This window comes from Typha latifolia, chromosome 6 (assembly GCF_019914945.1).
Source record: "Typha latifolia isolate L0001 chromosome 6, TyphaL0001v2, whole genome shotgun sequence".
In the NCBI taxonomy this organism is placed as follows: domain Eukaryota; kingdom Viridiplantae; phylum Streptophyta; class Magnoliopsida; order Poales; family Typhaceae; genus Typha; species Typha latifolia.
Window position 1 is genome coordinate 14094324 of NC_133091.1, and position 15238 is coordinate 14109561.

General features: G+C 39.4%; 1 protein-coding gene across 1 annotated transcript; it reads right to left on the minus strand.

Annotated features, from left to right (window-relative positions):
- Positions 1-7302: 7302 nt before the first annotated feature.
- On the minus strand, positions 7303-12762 carry LOC140791146 (protein spotted leaf 11-like). The gene is made up of 4 exons (XM_073141554.1): positions 12217-12762; positions 9487-9603; positions 8929-9360; positions 7303-8851 (listed from the first exon to the last, which is right to left on the minus strand). The coding sequence occupies exons 1-4, from the start codon at positions 12538-12540 to the stop codon at positions 7697-7699; spliced, it is 2028 nt and encodes a 675-aa protein (XP_072997655.1). The 5' UTR covers positions 12541-12762; the 3' UTR covers positions 7303-7696.
- Positions 12763-15238: the final 2476 nt, after the last annotated feature.

Consider the following 15238-nt stretch of genomic DNA (forward strand, 5'->3'; position numbering starts at 1 on the left):
CGAGCAAAATGCTCCAATGTGGAGCTTTTTCTGTTATTTAGGTACAGCATGCAGATTAAAGCTCACGTCTGCTATGGCTTCTCATCTTTTAAGAGATCGCTTTGTAGAACAACCTTTGACCAGCTCTCCATGCAAATATACATGCATGCTCACCTTCCTCTCTTCCCATGCATTAATCGCCATGTCTAAGATGGCTGTATCATATTCATCAATTAAAATCCTTCTAAATTGAATAAGAAAGTTTGATCATAACGTGCTATATATTTTGATGCATTAATTTGGTGTAATCTTCATCTTGTAACTTTGATCTCAGGAGTTGTAGTGATTAATTTGCTTTCATATATATAAATATTTTCTCTTTGCATGTGCTTTCATGGCCCATGAACACAGACACACACACACACATATATATACAAGAGAGGCAGAGAGGAGACAACCACTTTATTTGCGCAGTGTGTTGTTGGATTTGATTTGGGCTGTGCCTCGAATCCAACGAACCGACCACTTATCCTCTCTTTTCCTCTTTATTCTGACCCGTCATCTTAGACTCCACATATTTATGCACCTAGCTAGATTGTACATCCAAAGAACAACACCCCCACCTCCCCAGTTTATATCGTAGAGCAAACTAAGAGAAGCCAAAATCTTACTAAAATCCATGCAGCTAGCGTGCACCATTGAATTCGTTAGAATAATAATAGCAAACCTCAGACATAAATGCACTGAAACAAAGAGGAGAAGAGGGTGAAGAAGATTAAAAAGAAATAATAATAATAATAATAATAATAACCATATGCAGGAAAGTTGTATAGCCTAGCTCTTCATTAGTTAATGGGTCCATGTCTGCAGAGGGAATCCTTGTTATAGTCTTCTTTCCCGAGGACCAAGGGAACAGTCTTCGCTACTGCCATAAAGAGAATAAAGGGAGCCTGGCCATGTACAAATATAGAGAAGATAAAGGAGAGAGAGAGAGGGAACCCTCTCTTGTTTTAACCTGTCAGGAGAGGAGGTGATAGTTATAGGAACATGAGTGAGAAATGTGAAGATATATCATGAGAGAGAGAGAGAGGGAAGAAAGCAAAGCAAGGCAAAGAAAGTGTTATGCCAAGCTAAAGCTATGGGTGTATGTCCTTGTTTTCGCTCCACATGCATGTGTTCTAGAGAGAGAGAGAGAGAGAGGGAGGGAGGGTTATGTACATTGGTACTCTTGTTCTGTTGGAGTGGTATGCATGAGACATGAGATAGTGAGATAGGAGAGAGGGGTGATATGGGCTCTTCTGCTGTTAAGGGAGCAGAGTGGGCAGCTTTAGCTTTATGACTTGGCCATCTTCCTCCTTAGATAGAAACACGAGAGAGAGAGAGAGAGAGAGAGAGAGAGAGAGAGAGAGAGAGAGAGAGAGAGAGAGAGAGAGAGAGAGAGAGAGAGAGAGAGAGAGAGAGAGAGAGAGAGAGAGAGAGAGATTAAAGTGAATTAAGAGGGGGGGCACCACAGCTAAGAATCTAAGTAGTATAGCTGGTGGTGTGGCCTCACGTTGGGTCACATGATGTCAATCATGGTCGTAATCTACGAAATCTAATTCGATCTCCAGGATAAAGTTAATAGACTGGAAGATGCTTAAGTATGTGGTTTAGTCTAAATTATTGTCGACGAGGTAGAAGATCTTGCTCTCATGCCCACAGAGAATTTGTTGATCATGAGCACTAATTAATAAAAATCCAGCCCTTCGATACTATGGTCCACTGCACCAGTCGTAGTAGCAGAGACTAGAGAGTACCCTATGCAATGTAACCACGGATCCTCTGCAGGCCTGGATGCAGGATATTTACTACACCCTCCATCACCATACTTTTTTTTTTTTTTTAATTCTGCACGTGCCTAATTATATGGTTTAATTTGAGCAATTATGCACCTACTGCTGAGGCATACTAATTTGGAGAAGCATTCTTTTAAGGATATATTCCATATTCCTATAATGTATTGATATTTGACATGACAGAAATAATAATATTAAAAATTATTTTAATTATTATCATCATTGTTATTTTTACCATCTCGGTGCGGCGGTTGTGAAATAAGAAATTTTATGGTCCATAAATTTGAAGATATAAATAATATTTAATATAAGTATCATGTATTGATATCATTTTATTTCAGGCATGCATGTGACATTGATCTGCTGTACTTTTTTTTTCTTTAATTTATCTATCTTTTACTATTAATTTTGCAGATGCTTCAATCAATATCCTACTCTCCAATGGTTCGTAAGGACTTTCCTGAACTATCCCACTACAATATAAAGCTAAGTTGAAGAAGGATAAAGAAATGTGTGAGAGAGAGAGAGAGAGAGAGAGCAAATGGAGCTTGAAAACGAGGGTGGTTTAGGTACCTGCAAGAAATAATATTTACACAGTCAACCTCAATAGCCAGTATGTGAGATTTATCATGGAAGTCTTAATCAATTGACAAAAGGATTAGTTTTATACTTACCATCATGATCAGCAACAACAACATTCATATTACAAGCTGAGTCTTACGTTAAGAGCCAGCACTAATTTCCTATGTTTCTATTTCAATTCAAATCCTTCTTCTCCAACCTTTCCAAGTTCTTATGCTACATGCAATGCATCTTGGACTATATTATATGCCTTCCCTTATTAATACTCCATATCTTCTAGGTCCAATTAGTGACCAAGTATGAAGAATGGCGTAGGATATCGAATGACCATAATATTCATTATCATCTGTACAGCTACTGAATTGGATGGTAAACACAATTTAATAAATTTATCATGCAAAGGAGTTGATAATTTTGAACAATTTTCTTTGTAGTAGACAGAATAATGATGCTAGGAATTGCGAACACTGCAATGATGCGTGCTAGATATGTAGCCACTATAGTAATTTTAGTTAGACAATAATTAGAAGAAGATTACATCATATAAAATATGATGTCATGATTAATGGTGATAGGAGAAGGTGGACAATTTAAGAGCTAGCCTTACCTAGTTTGGAGTTTTGGAGATCTTAATGCAAATGGATACTATAGGAAGAAGACAGATGTGTGCAATAATACTAGATTTTACAATAACAATGGAGAATTGAAGCTATACTGCAACATACCTTACTAACAAATCCAGGCTTATCTGAAAAGACAAGACTGGAATAAACTATAGAAGGAGATAAGTCTATCAGAAAAGGAGAGAATGGAATTAACAAACATGGGTGGAAGAAGAACAGATTAATGTGTTCTTTGATGTCATTGATATTTTTAGTGGTGGAATCTTGGCATATTTGAGTTGATTGGGAAAGACGAGCTGTTGTTTATTTGCACGAGATTTTGGTTTTGTTTGCATCATCACCCACTAATCAGCCATATGAGAACATTCTTATCGTCGATTAGGTCAGGCCAAAGGCACTCCCAATCCCGCATGCACTTCATAAAGTTCGAACACTTGGGATGAGATATGTCAGCTAAGAAAGAAAATAACCAAATACTTTTTAATTTGTCAGTTATTATTGGAAATAATGAAGCAGTCAATAATCCTGTCCAAACCTCAACTTTTGGTGTCATTCATGTGATTCAAGTTGGATGAGATCAAGCTAAATTAGTGGCATATTGTACTTAATGTTCTTCTCTTTAATTCTTAGCATCACACTGTTTAAACTGGAAGGGCACTAAACTGCAACATCTGTAGTTCGATGTCTAGATTCATAATGCTATAGATGTGAAGGCCTGTTTGGTCCCAAAATGAAAATTGCTATAGATGTGAAGAATAACTAGGATGTCTACACCAACAACACTAATGGTCTGGCCTTGATCTTGAAAATGGATAAGAAGTGAAAATTCCAGTCATCTAGCAAAAGAGGCCAACAACTAAATGGAGCTTGCAGCTTATTTGAGAAACTTTATCTGTGAAAACACTCAGCACCGCAGATTAAGCATTCAAGTCGATGGAATAAATCTCTAATCCAGTCAACAGTCAACAAGGGATCTTCAGGAAAATCTCACCACTTTTGAGTCAAAAAGATCAAAGTAGAGGAAAGAGTAGCCTATACCATTATTATGAGTTGTTACTACTGATTGCCAAATTCCCTCTCTCCTGCCCAAAAGCTAAAGTAACATAAGTATATGGCTTGGCACCTGTCCTTGCTATAAACTTTGCTCTTTCCCTTTCACCCAAAGATATTGATGGCATATATCTCAGATCATCTCTCCCAATCCTCGTAATCAATTCCTTTACTGCAATCAGTAGGCAGTAGCAAGGCCAGTGAAGAATCAAGATGGAGCAGTAACTGGTGTACAGTTTGATAAAATAATGCTTGGCATTTGGCCATTGTTCATTGAACTGGACTTAAAGTTAGTTGGTCCACTGAATACACAACTAGTGATGAGCCCTGGTGACTAAAAGGTGTGTCATGATGTAACTAATTCATCATCTAAGGTTCTTATCGCCATGCGTGTGTGCTTATGGCGCCTCGTGCTTCACATTACTTGCTCCTCTCCTTCTCATGGAGCCTGTAGAGGAGAAAAGAAGTCCATGTGGGCCTCCTCCCTCCTGTGGGGTGAGCTTTTGTTGTCTAGCAATGAACATGATAGCCCACTGTCATCAGAAAAGACGACTGCTTAGTGGCTACCTTAAGGTAGAAGAAAAGGTAGTGTGAAGCTCATGTGGTTTTGGAGACAATTTGTCTATAAATGAAACTATAGATCCACCCATCATTGAATCCTTCATTATTGAGTGGGGATATGTGAGGTCTAGTTCAATTAACATCGAACGGAAAGTAAAACTTCAGATAGTTGTATATAAATGTCTGGATTCAAGGGTGAAGCCACTTATAGAGATTGTGACTCTTAATTCAGATGTGATTTAGCCTAATTTCTGGTGACAGAGTCCTGCCACTCACAACTATACAAATATATCTCTTCCTAATTTTACCACCATCAAAAGAACTTTAAGGATTGATAAAATAGTTAAAATTTACACATGATCAAACAACAATCCACAAAGGCTGAAAACTGTTAATACTATATAGATCATCCCTGAGTGTCTATTCCTCTTGTATGGCCTTCAAAATGAATTATTACTTTATTAGCTTGAGGGCCTCACAGCCCAGGCCCAACCATGCCATCATAGATGATAGAAGGGTGTGCTTATAGCAGTATATGCGTTTTTGCAAGCCACCTAGGTGTAGGACAGAGAAAAGAGAGGCTCTAAACATTTGAATTGCAGATACATAAGCATAGCAAGAACTCCAAAAGTTTCCATGTTATGCATTAACAAGAACAATAAAAAGAGAAGAAAAAAAAAATTGTGGCAGACCAACTTCACAAATTATGTCAGAAAACAAATTTACCTTGGACTGCTATCGTTGCCTTCCAATGAATTGCTCCGACCTCATCTGGTAAAATCAGTGTCAGTAGGGGTGGCAAAATTTGACCCGACCCGATAACCCGACACGATAACCCGGCATTTAATCGGGTTTGGGTTTGGTATAATTGGGTTCGGGTCATAAACGGGTCAACCCGCCTAACCCGTTTAATAAACGGGTCGTGTTCGGGTTTATACAACTGACCCGTTTTGACCCGTTTGACCCGTTTAATTATACGGGTCGGGTCTAATTGGGACGGGTTAACCCGCCAACCCGTTTATATATATATATATATATAACCTAACCCTCTCTCTCAAATATATATATATATATATATATACATATATATATATATACCTAACCGGCTAACCCTCCCCACTCTCCACTCCAGCCGCCTCTGCCTTTCCAAATTTTTGCCCACATCTCTAATCTCTCTCTCCAGCGGCGATCGTCTGCCACCGCGTCTCCGCCTGCCGCCTCCCGCATCTCCGCCTGCCTCCTGCCGTCTCCACTCCGCGTCTCTCGTATCTCCCGCGTCTCCGCCTGCCATCTGCACTCCCCATCTCCTGCATCTCCGCCTGCCGTCTCCTCTCTCTGTCTCCGCCTACCGCCCACCACCGAGTCTCTCCCTGTCTTCGCTTTTCACGGTGCTGCAGTCTCCGCCTGCCACCCCCGCTCTCTTTCTCCGCTTGCCGCGTCTCCTCTCCTCCTCTCCCTGTCTTCGCTTTTTGCGGTGCTGCAGTCTCCGCCTGCCGCCGTGCTGCAATCTCCGCCTGCCGCCCCCGCTCTTTCTTCGCTTGCCGCAACCGTCTGCCGCGGTGCCTCCGTCCTTGTATTTGCTTGCCACGGTGCCTCCATCCCCTTCCCCGTCTCCGCCTGCCCTCCTCTCCTCTCTTTGCTGTGTTCACTCTCCTCCAACCGCCTCTCCGTCCCTAGCCGCACCGACCACCTCGTCTTCCTTGGCAGATCCGGAGCTCGCGCCATGGGAGCCAGCTCCTAGAGCCTTGCCTCCACCGCTGCTGCTTTGTCAACACCAACGTTGAAGCTTGAGACAATTTGAATTTATTTTTACTAAATTTTCCTACAATATTGTAAATTATGCTGGATTTGTGTAAATTTGTGATAGTTTATCTCTGCGGGTGATGTATTATGCCGATTAACTCTAAACGGGTTAAATGGATGTAAATTTAAATGGGTTGTATTTACGGGTTAAACGGATGGTTAAATGAGTTGAATAAAAAATATAATATATTATTAAACGGGTTAAACGGGTTATATAAAAATATAATTTATTTATTAAATGGGTTATACGGGTCGTGTCGTGTTACCCGTTTAATAAACGGGTCGTGTTCGTGTTTAGAAAAATTGACCCGTTTATTAAACGGGTCGTGTTCGTGTTAGTACTATCTTAACCCGACCCGAATCTGACTCGACCCGAACCCGGCTAACCCGACCCGATTGCCACCCCCTAAGTGTCAGTTTGGCCTGAGGAGTTTGGGTCATCTACACACACTTCAAATCACACCATTAATCAGGGGAAGTAGACGGTTTGCAGAATTGCAGCCGGGTCTGCAGGATATTCCTACAGTCAGGATACTTGGCAGTGTGGCCAAATTCATGTGCAGCAAACATATTAGAGAGCCTGTTATAGACTGTCGAGGGAAATTTCTGCAGTTGGGACTGCAGAGAATTTGCTCAAGTAATAAGGCCTACTCCAAGGCTTCTTTACGCATCCTATAAACAAGGATCAGTATTGGCCAATCTCACCTGATAAATATCGTAGAGCTGCTTTCCCATCATAATCAATATAAGAATTTCAACTTCAAAGAGAATACGGATGTCTCTTGCAGCTTGTTGGCACTGCTAGATTGACTAGCTTATGAATCACATCCAGGGTTTCATAAAATAGATATAAAAGATGTACAACCAGATACAGGAAATGTTACTGAATAAATAACCAAATTAACTATTCTGTTGCCGTTTTTCCATGAGGATACATATAATGTCACAAGAATACAAATCCTTCTGTAAAAATTGAGGATGATACCTTGAATCGTGGTAATTGTACAACACTACATGCAAGTCAACTGTTCGAGACTTCTCCCGCACTTCCTAACTCATGGCAATGTCGAATTAAAAACAATCCAATGAAAGTCCCACATGCAAACCTCACAACAAACACCGGACTTACAAACTAGCATTGCTGGTGATCTTCCACCTGCAAGCTTTATAGTTAAACCATCATTCCCTTGAATCCCCTTTACCTCAAACAAGCCAACAATCAAAAACCTCATCAGTCAAGAAAAGCTTCCAAAAGTGAAAGCCTTACTGCTCAATATTTGCTTGTGACTGAGCCTGAGCCTGAGCTTGACCCTGAACATGACCGTGAGCATGAGCATCAGCTTGAGCTTGTTTCTGTTGTTCGAGGAATCTATTCATGCGCTCAAGCAGTTGTATTGCCTTTCTTTTTCCCCGATCTGTGCCACTTTGAGCAAGCTCCTGCAATAAGGATATCACGCCTTGCTCCTGTGCTTCAGCAAGGTGCTGATGCTGATGCTCCCCATTGCAAAGATGCACCAGAACAGCTGCTGCATTCTCCTTGTTTCTTGGAGAGCCACTTCTGATCACCTCAACTAGAACAGGTATTGCTGTTGCTGCACCAATGGCTGCCTTTCCCTCAGGGTGACTTGAGAGTATTGCCAATATAGCAAGGGCCTCATCTACCATCCCTTCTTCTGGTTGTGACAGAAGTTCCATTAGTATTGGGATCGCCCCTGCTCTCACAGCTTTTCCCTTGTTACCCTGAAATATACACAGGTTGAAAAGTGCTGTAGCAGCATCCTTTTTGCCTCGTTGACTGCCATTATGCAGTAATGAGACAAGAGGAGGTATTGCCCCAGAACCCCCAATTGTTACCTTGTTCGCATCAACCACCGAGAGGCTGAAGAGTGTGGCTGCAGCATTCTCCCGGGCTTCCATGCTGCCCCTCTTTAACACCTGGACTATTCCAGGAACAGCTCCCGATATAATTATTCTACCCTTGTTCTCCTCATAGATGGAGAGGTTCAGGAGAGCAGTGACTGCATGCTCCTGGGTGCGTACATCGAGCGTTGATAGAAGACTCACAAGAAGAGGAATAGCACCAGCCTCAGCAATGCAAGCACGATTTTCAGCATTCCTTTTGGCAAGGAGACGGAGCTCTCCTGCAGCTGATCTTTGGTCTTCAAGGTTTTGGGATAACAATTTTTGCAGAAGCTCAATAATTTTAGCATGCTCACTTGCAGAGCAGGGTGAGGGTGTCTTGTTAGGATTAACAGGGCGTTTTGGTGGCTCCACACCATTTTCCTCACACCACTGAGCTATGAGGCTGCGGAGGACAAAATTTGGGGTTAGAGATGTACTAGAAAGCCTTTGTTGCGTCTTTGGGCATGTATCATGTCCAGCCTCCAGCCATTTCTCTATACAAACTCGCTCATAAGTCTGCAAAAGTAGACTAAATGATTATTGGAACCTTGAAGGACCAAGAGAACAATAGACTACAAAAGCAAAAGTTATACCTGTCCGGTGGCCACAATAACAGGATCCTTCATCAACTCCAAGGATATTGGGCAACGAAAATCATCCGGTATTACAGGAGATCTGGACTTCCCAATGGGAGGAGGAGCCTTTGGATTTGTTGGTGAGCCCATTTCAAGGTCTTGAGTCTGCATGAAATCCTTGATCTTCTTCAACAACATTGACATCCTTTCAATGATTTTGCCAGGATCTCCACCACTGTTTACAGCCATCTCATGCAAAGATAGTGATTCTTGTTTGAGGTCAGAAATGGTAATTAACTGTAACTTCTCTGCCAATCTACGAAGAAGGGCTGGATCAAGATTGGCATCGTTATTACTACTGTAGACAGTTAAAAGATCATCAAAGAGCTCAGTGTCAGATGTATCCACACGTTCTTTTGCCCTTTTAAACTGAGAATGCACAAGCTCAACCTGTACAAAGTTATAGGTTTTATAATTTCTGTACTAAGAAAATGAAGGAGGAACTTCCACAACATTGAACAACTTAAGAAAAAAGATGGTACTTTTCAGAGGAACACCTAAAACATGTTGTCCTACCTGTTCTCTAACTTCATCCGATATGTCAAGATCCTCCAAAGAAATTCCAGCCAAAGCTTGTTCAAGTTGAGAAGTGACTTGCTGAAATCTCTTCATTATACTATCCCTCTCCAGAACCTGAAGAAAAAGAAAAGGCAGGAATCAGTGAAATGACATAGCAAGAATTCAATACATACTTGATCACTAGTATACATGAAACAGCCAAAGAAAACAAACAAGAATCAACAGGATGAATTTTTTGCAAACTTCCAAAAAACATAAAATCGGCTCACCAGACAGTTTTAAGATTAGATAGCACAAATTAGAAATACCATAAGACAGTGTGATAACTTCTTTTCCTTCCTGATAGAAACTGTCTAGCAAGTCTCTAGAACACTTCAGAAAGCAGCTACTTGCACCCAACAAAAAAAGAAGAAAAAAAGAAAGAAAAAAGAAAAGAAGATTTGCAAATCAAAATCCAAAAGTGAGTGTTTCTGATGGAAGTGGAGAAGTCTGACCTTCATACATAAAGTACATGGGAAATAGGCCCTTATAACATTTTAATTCTTCAAGTTAAAAGATAAACATATCTTACACAGTTACACCCTCTTAGAAATGTGGTAAAATACAAGTGAGAAATGCTTTTCTGCAGTATCCTACAAAATGAATCTATGAGATTTGCACATTAACAATGACGTCACTCTGAAATCCTTTTGTTCTCTAAGTATGACAAGATAGTTCAGAATGGCCAGAATGATTACTATCAGTGGCAGAGCCAGGATTTTTCAATTGGGGGGAACATGCACACTCTAGGGGGAAAAATCATAGAAAGAAGATGCAAGCTTTAAAAAATTAATTAGTAATAACTGATTCAGGCTTCATATTTTGAAAGCATTGGATGAAATTTTATCATTTTAAGTTATATCAAAAGTTTAAATTCAAATCGCTACATCTTTTGGAGTTATATCGAAATACACACCTCAATGGAAGTAATAATTTTTATAAACAATTAACAAAAATCAAGAAAACAAAAGGTAATTATATGTATTATTGCGATCACATGAGATGCTCAAACATTAGATAATAAAAAGGACGATAAATTAATATGAGAGAGAGAACACTTAAACATGAAAGAAATGAGATTAATCAATTTGCTTGTCATTTTCTTCTTAATTGAAAAGTAGCAAAGTCTATGGGACAAAATATTGAATGTGAGAGGAGGGGATTAGATTAGATTATATCCTATCATTATGCTTCTTGTCCACGTTTTCTGTTTTTTTTTAGAAAACCAATCACAAAGACTTAGGAAGTTCTTATAGTTTTTAATTAATAGGAAACCTATTCGAAATATTCCATAATCCACATATGCTACCATTCTGTAAAGTTGCCACTTTCTTTCTAAACTCTTAATGTTTTGCAATCTTAACCATATATGGGTTAGGTGGGGCCACATGGAGTTAATGAGAGATTAAGAGGGGGCAAAATAGCAAAATTACATAAATTAAAGAGGCCAAATTATAAATTACACAAATTTCCTACTTTAATGCCAGTAATTTTGGAACTTTAGGAGGAGCCATGGCCCCCTTACCATGAACGTGGCTCTGCCTTTGATTACGATACTGACTAATTATCTGAAGAAAACTGCTTTATAGTCCAAAAAGCATGTGTGCCCCAATAAATAGCACACAGATGATTTCTTCCAGAAGAAGAAAAAAAGGTCCTTGAGTAGACATATTCAATATACAGCTGCCTCAACTGCCAAATATATAGCGGCTTCCTATTAATCAACTCTAGAAATTTTCTTTTATCAACAAGATTTTTAACTCATGAGGGTGGTGGAATAGTCAGATACAAGAAGAGAGTCAATTAGCCAAGAAAAATGAACACTAGTTTTCAAAAATTAAATTAAAAAGTATCCAATTGCACAGAAGACAAACATCTAGGAATTAAACTTCAAAGTTCTACAGAGCTTTTTGCCATCTTATTCCAGCAAGTCAATAACATACACCAGCTGATCAGCAATATCTGAGACTGAAGGCAGGTTGAGATTCAAAAGCTTAATTGTTAACAGGTAATTACTCCGACAAGTGCAGTCCTTATTGAGTGAGCTGTGAACTATTGAACAAGAAAAGATTAGATACTTAATATGAATCTATCTATGAAATCTAACTAAGCTTGCAAGGAAGAAGCTTAGAAGGAAAAAATAATCTTATTTAATGGGCAACGTAAAATTTCTTCAAAAAGTTGGACAATTTAGGACAGAAAATCCAAAACCACTTTAGGTAGATATAGAAAGAATCAGCTTTTATATTTTGCCTATAAAGTCCCTGTATTTTCATTTTTCAGTTATGAGAGCTCGTGCTTTTTTTACTTACTATCACAGCTTCATTCAACAATTTTTATAACTAATGAAATGAAAAATATATATCATAACGTTGTTGCTTCGAACATCATGGAAGAACACCAAAAAGCTGAATCAAGGTACAAGCTTTCACCTATCTACCTAGGAACTGAAATAAAATAACTTCACGTACAAATCCAAAAACATTGAGCACCAGATTGAAAACCCTATGAAGCACATACCCATAAAAATTACAAGAACTCTAACACCCCTTTGCACTTGATTGGGATTAGAATAGAGAGAAGCATTAGCATCAACAATCATCACTAATTTTATCTCAATCAACATTTAATAGTATAATTATATGAAAAATAAGAGGAACAAAAGAAAGCAATCCGAGAAGATCATACCAGGAAGAATTTGCTCCCCTCGCTTCCCAGTCGAAGCAGCTCCTTGGCGGAATCTAGCGCCTCCTTCAGCGGAGCTAGGGTCTCCACCGCTTTCTCGGGGATCGGGACCTTGCTCTCCTTCAGATCCTCGAGCATCGGAGCCAGTAATTTGATCCGCCGCGATAGGTTACAGAACTGCTTCTTGTAAGCATTCCTAAACTCCGATATGGCCGCGATCTCCTCCACCGCCACGGTCAACCCTTGTACAACCACCTTCACCCCATCTTCCGCCGCCGGAACCGGCGCCGCCGCCTCCGGTTCCGCTCCCTTCGCCTCCTCCTCCATCCTAATCCTCGGAGAACCAATCAAGGCCGGTATCGATGAGAAAAGAAGAGAGATCTAGGTTTCGGACGAGGCTCTATTTCAAAATTGGGAACTCCCTCAAGAAATCGTCGCCAGAAAATCGCGAGCGTTTACGTTTAAGAGAGACGAAGAGGAAGAGGAAGAGGAAGAGGAAGAAAGGGGCAGGGGTGAGGTAGAAGCTATAGTTGCGGACTTCTCTATTTTATTTTTTTATTTTTTATCTTTCCAAAATACTAATTTTAAGAATATTTTCTTCTCCGCAGCTTGAGCTGTGGCTTAGCTCGGATAGATAAATATTTATTCGCGCGAATAAGAGAGATACCTTATTCCCGCGTCTAGCCGAGCTGGAGCGTGACTGGATTTTGCTTTATGACTTCCTTTTACATTTCAAACCCCTTCTTCTTTTTCTTATTTCTATTTTATTATCTACAACACCCTTCAATACTCAATAGGGGTCAAATTAGACGGGCTAAAAAACTAAAAGGTCTATTAGAAATAACATAAAATGGAAGGGGTAAAATAAAATTTTCTCTATTATATATATAGGATACCAAAAGGGATGCGTTCCTAACTTTGGGAATAGCGGGTCATGATAAGGTAGCGGAGGACAAGAAGAGTAATGGTTGGTTTGGACTTTTATTTGTCATCATAATAATAATAATTAAATCAAAAGAACTTCTACTTCTAAGTATTAGTTTGATGATTTTAATAGGGTATAAGATATATCTCGGTTGGTAATGGATTAATAATTTTATAATACCAAAAGATATTCTAAAAAGGACGAATTCCTAACCAATGTGATTGGTCTATAGACTTGGTACCATAAATTAGTAAAAAGGGGCCTTTCAACCATTTAATTAGGTCACTAATTTTCACAATTAAAAGTCAATTCCTTTTGGATTCTACTGTTCACGGATTCAGTTGTGGCGGGTGAGAAAGTAGTGCATGTAATAGAAGCACAATAATCTATTATAATCTATTATAAATTCAGACCACGGTAGATCTAACAATGACACTAAATGCTTAGTAGAAGTAGAAGTGAAGAGCTTGGTAGTGGCATAAGGGGAGGAAATGGTACAATAACAACAGAGGTGGGGTGAAAAGACCTTCCACCCCTTCACTCTTCTCTTCATCGACAAACCCAGTTACACTTTACCTATCGATAATCTTAGAAAATGAGCAGTGACATGAGAGTGAGAGAGCAACACATAAAAATGTAGCTTAGAGAGATTGAAGGCTATGCCATCTTTTCTCCCCTCAAGTTGAGGTCTATTTTTTTCATTGATGGTGGCTTTCTCTCTCCTTGCGTAGCGGTGAAATTCTTTCTTCCCTAATTTTCTCTCTTTTTCTTTCATATTCCTCTCATTATCTCTCTTTTCTTCTTTCATCATATTGTCGTCGCCATCTTCTAGCTCTGATTGACTTTATCCTCTTCAAATAACATGTTACTAACTTGCAGCAGTTAAGTCATAAGATTAAGGTAAGTGCAATAAAAAAAGCAGTTCAAATGCACACGATCGATATATTAATGTGTGTTCAAGAGCGTGCTCAAATAGATTTAAAGGAAAATTGGCCACACTCAATCCCATTTCCGAAGTACAAGGGTCTTATAAAGTTAATATAATTTACTCGCTTATTAGTTCTAAAACATTTTTTGGAGAAATAATTGAAACAATTATGATAGCATACAATGATAGCCAACCGGACGGCATTCAAATTGTTAAAAATGTCTCGCATTGGACGAGAGATCTTAAGTTTGAATACTAACGATAATACTATTGAGTTCTTACTTCTATGAAAAAAAATATATATATAACACATAATAATACAAGTATAAAAACAAGAAAACTAGAAAGAATAGACTCCTATATAAAAATTGCAAAACAATCTAGCGAAACAAAGAAAAGGAAAATAAATGATTTCATAGGCTTTCAAGAATAATAAATCATAAATAAAAATAATAAGCTTAATTAATAAAATAGTAGCTCAGTTGGATCAAAGGTCAAAGACTCGTGAAGAGAAATAATTTTGAATATACGAAGAAGTCTGAATGCAGACCTTCATGTGTTAGTTGTCATCTATAATCTTATACGAAGCAACGTACCACGCTCAAGAAGACGACCAGGACCACTTCCTCTCTGCTCGGCTCGGCTAGGCTCGGCTTAACTCGTAGCTGGCTACGGCCAGTACGAGCCGTAGCCGCCAATGCGGGCCCCGCCATGGAGCGGGACGAAACGAGCCCGCACATGGGGTGACGTGGTTCCCGAGATGACGTGGACCCTCCACCACAACCACCACCCTCCCAGCTCGATCCGACGGTCACGAATCCCAATAATCACCGAGTGGAAGGTTCACAGACGGATCACTCCAAGGGCGATTAGTGGTGGACACGTGCATGGTCAATGGAATACACAGTGCTTGCTCAACGTGGCGAGCGATGACTGGTCGAGTACTGCTGTTGGTGCGATCTCTTGTGGAGGTTTCTTGTACGACGGGTCCCGCCGAGAGAGGTGCATCTGAATGGACAGTCGCCAAACTTTTATCCACATAGAAATTTATTTATTTTTTGAAATATATATCCACATAGAAATTATAGAAGTTTATATATATTAATTACAATTGTGCATATTTTGTTATAATTAAATATATAAGATAATATTCGAATTATTACAAATAAGTT

What these genes read in the sequence shown, in the direction of transcription:
- LOC140791146 (XM_073141554.1), bottom strand. Translation starts at nt 12,540, where the DNA reads ATGGAGGAGGAGGCGAAGGGAGCGGAACCGGAGGCGGCGGCGCCGGTT. An exon ending in AGGGGAGCAAATTCTTCCTG is followed by an intron (nt 9,604 to 12,216) that starts GTATGATCTTCT and finishes CTTTTTCTTCAG; the next exon opens with GTTCTGGAGAGGGATAGTAT. An exon ending in CGGATGAAGTTAGAGAACAG is followed by an intron (nt 9,361 to 9,486) that starts GTAGGACAACAT and finishes AACTTTGTACAG; the next exon opens with GTTGAGCTTGTGCATTCTCA.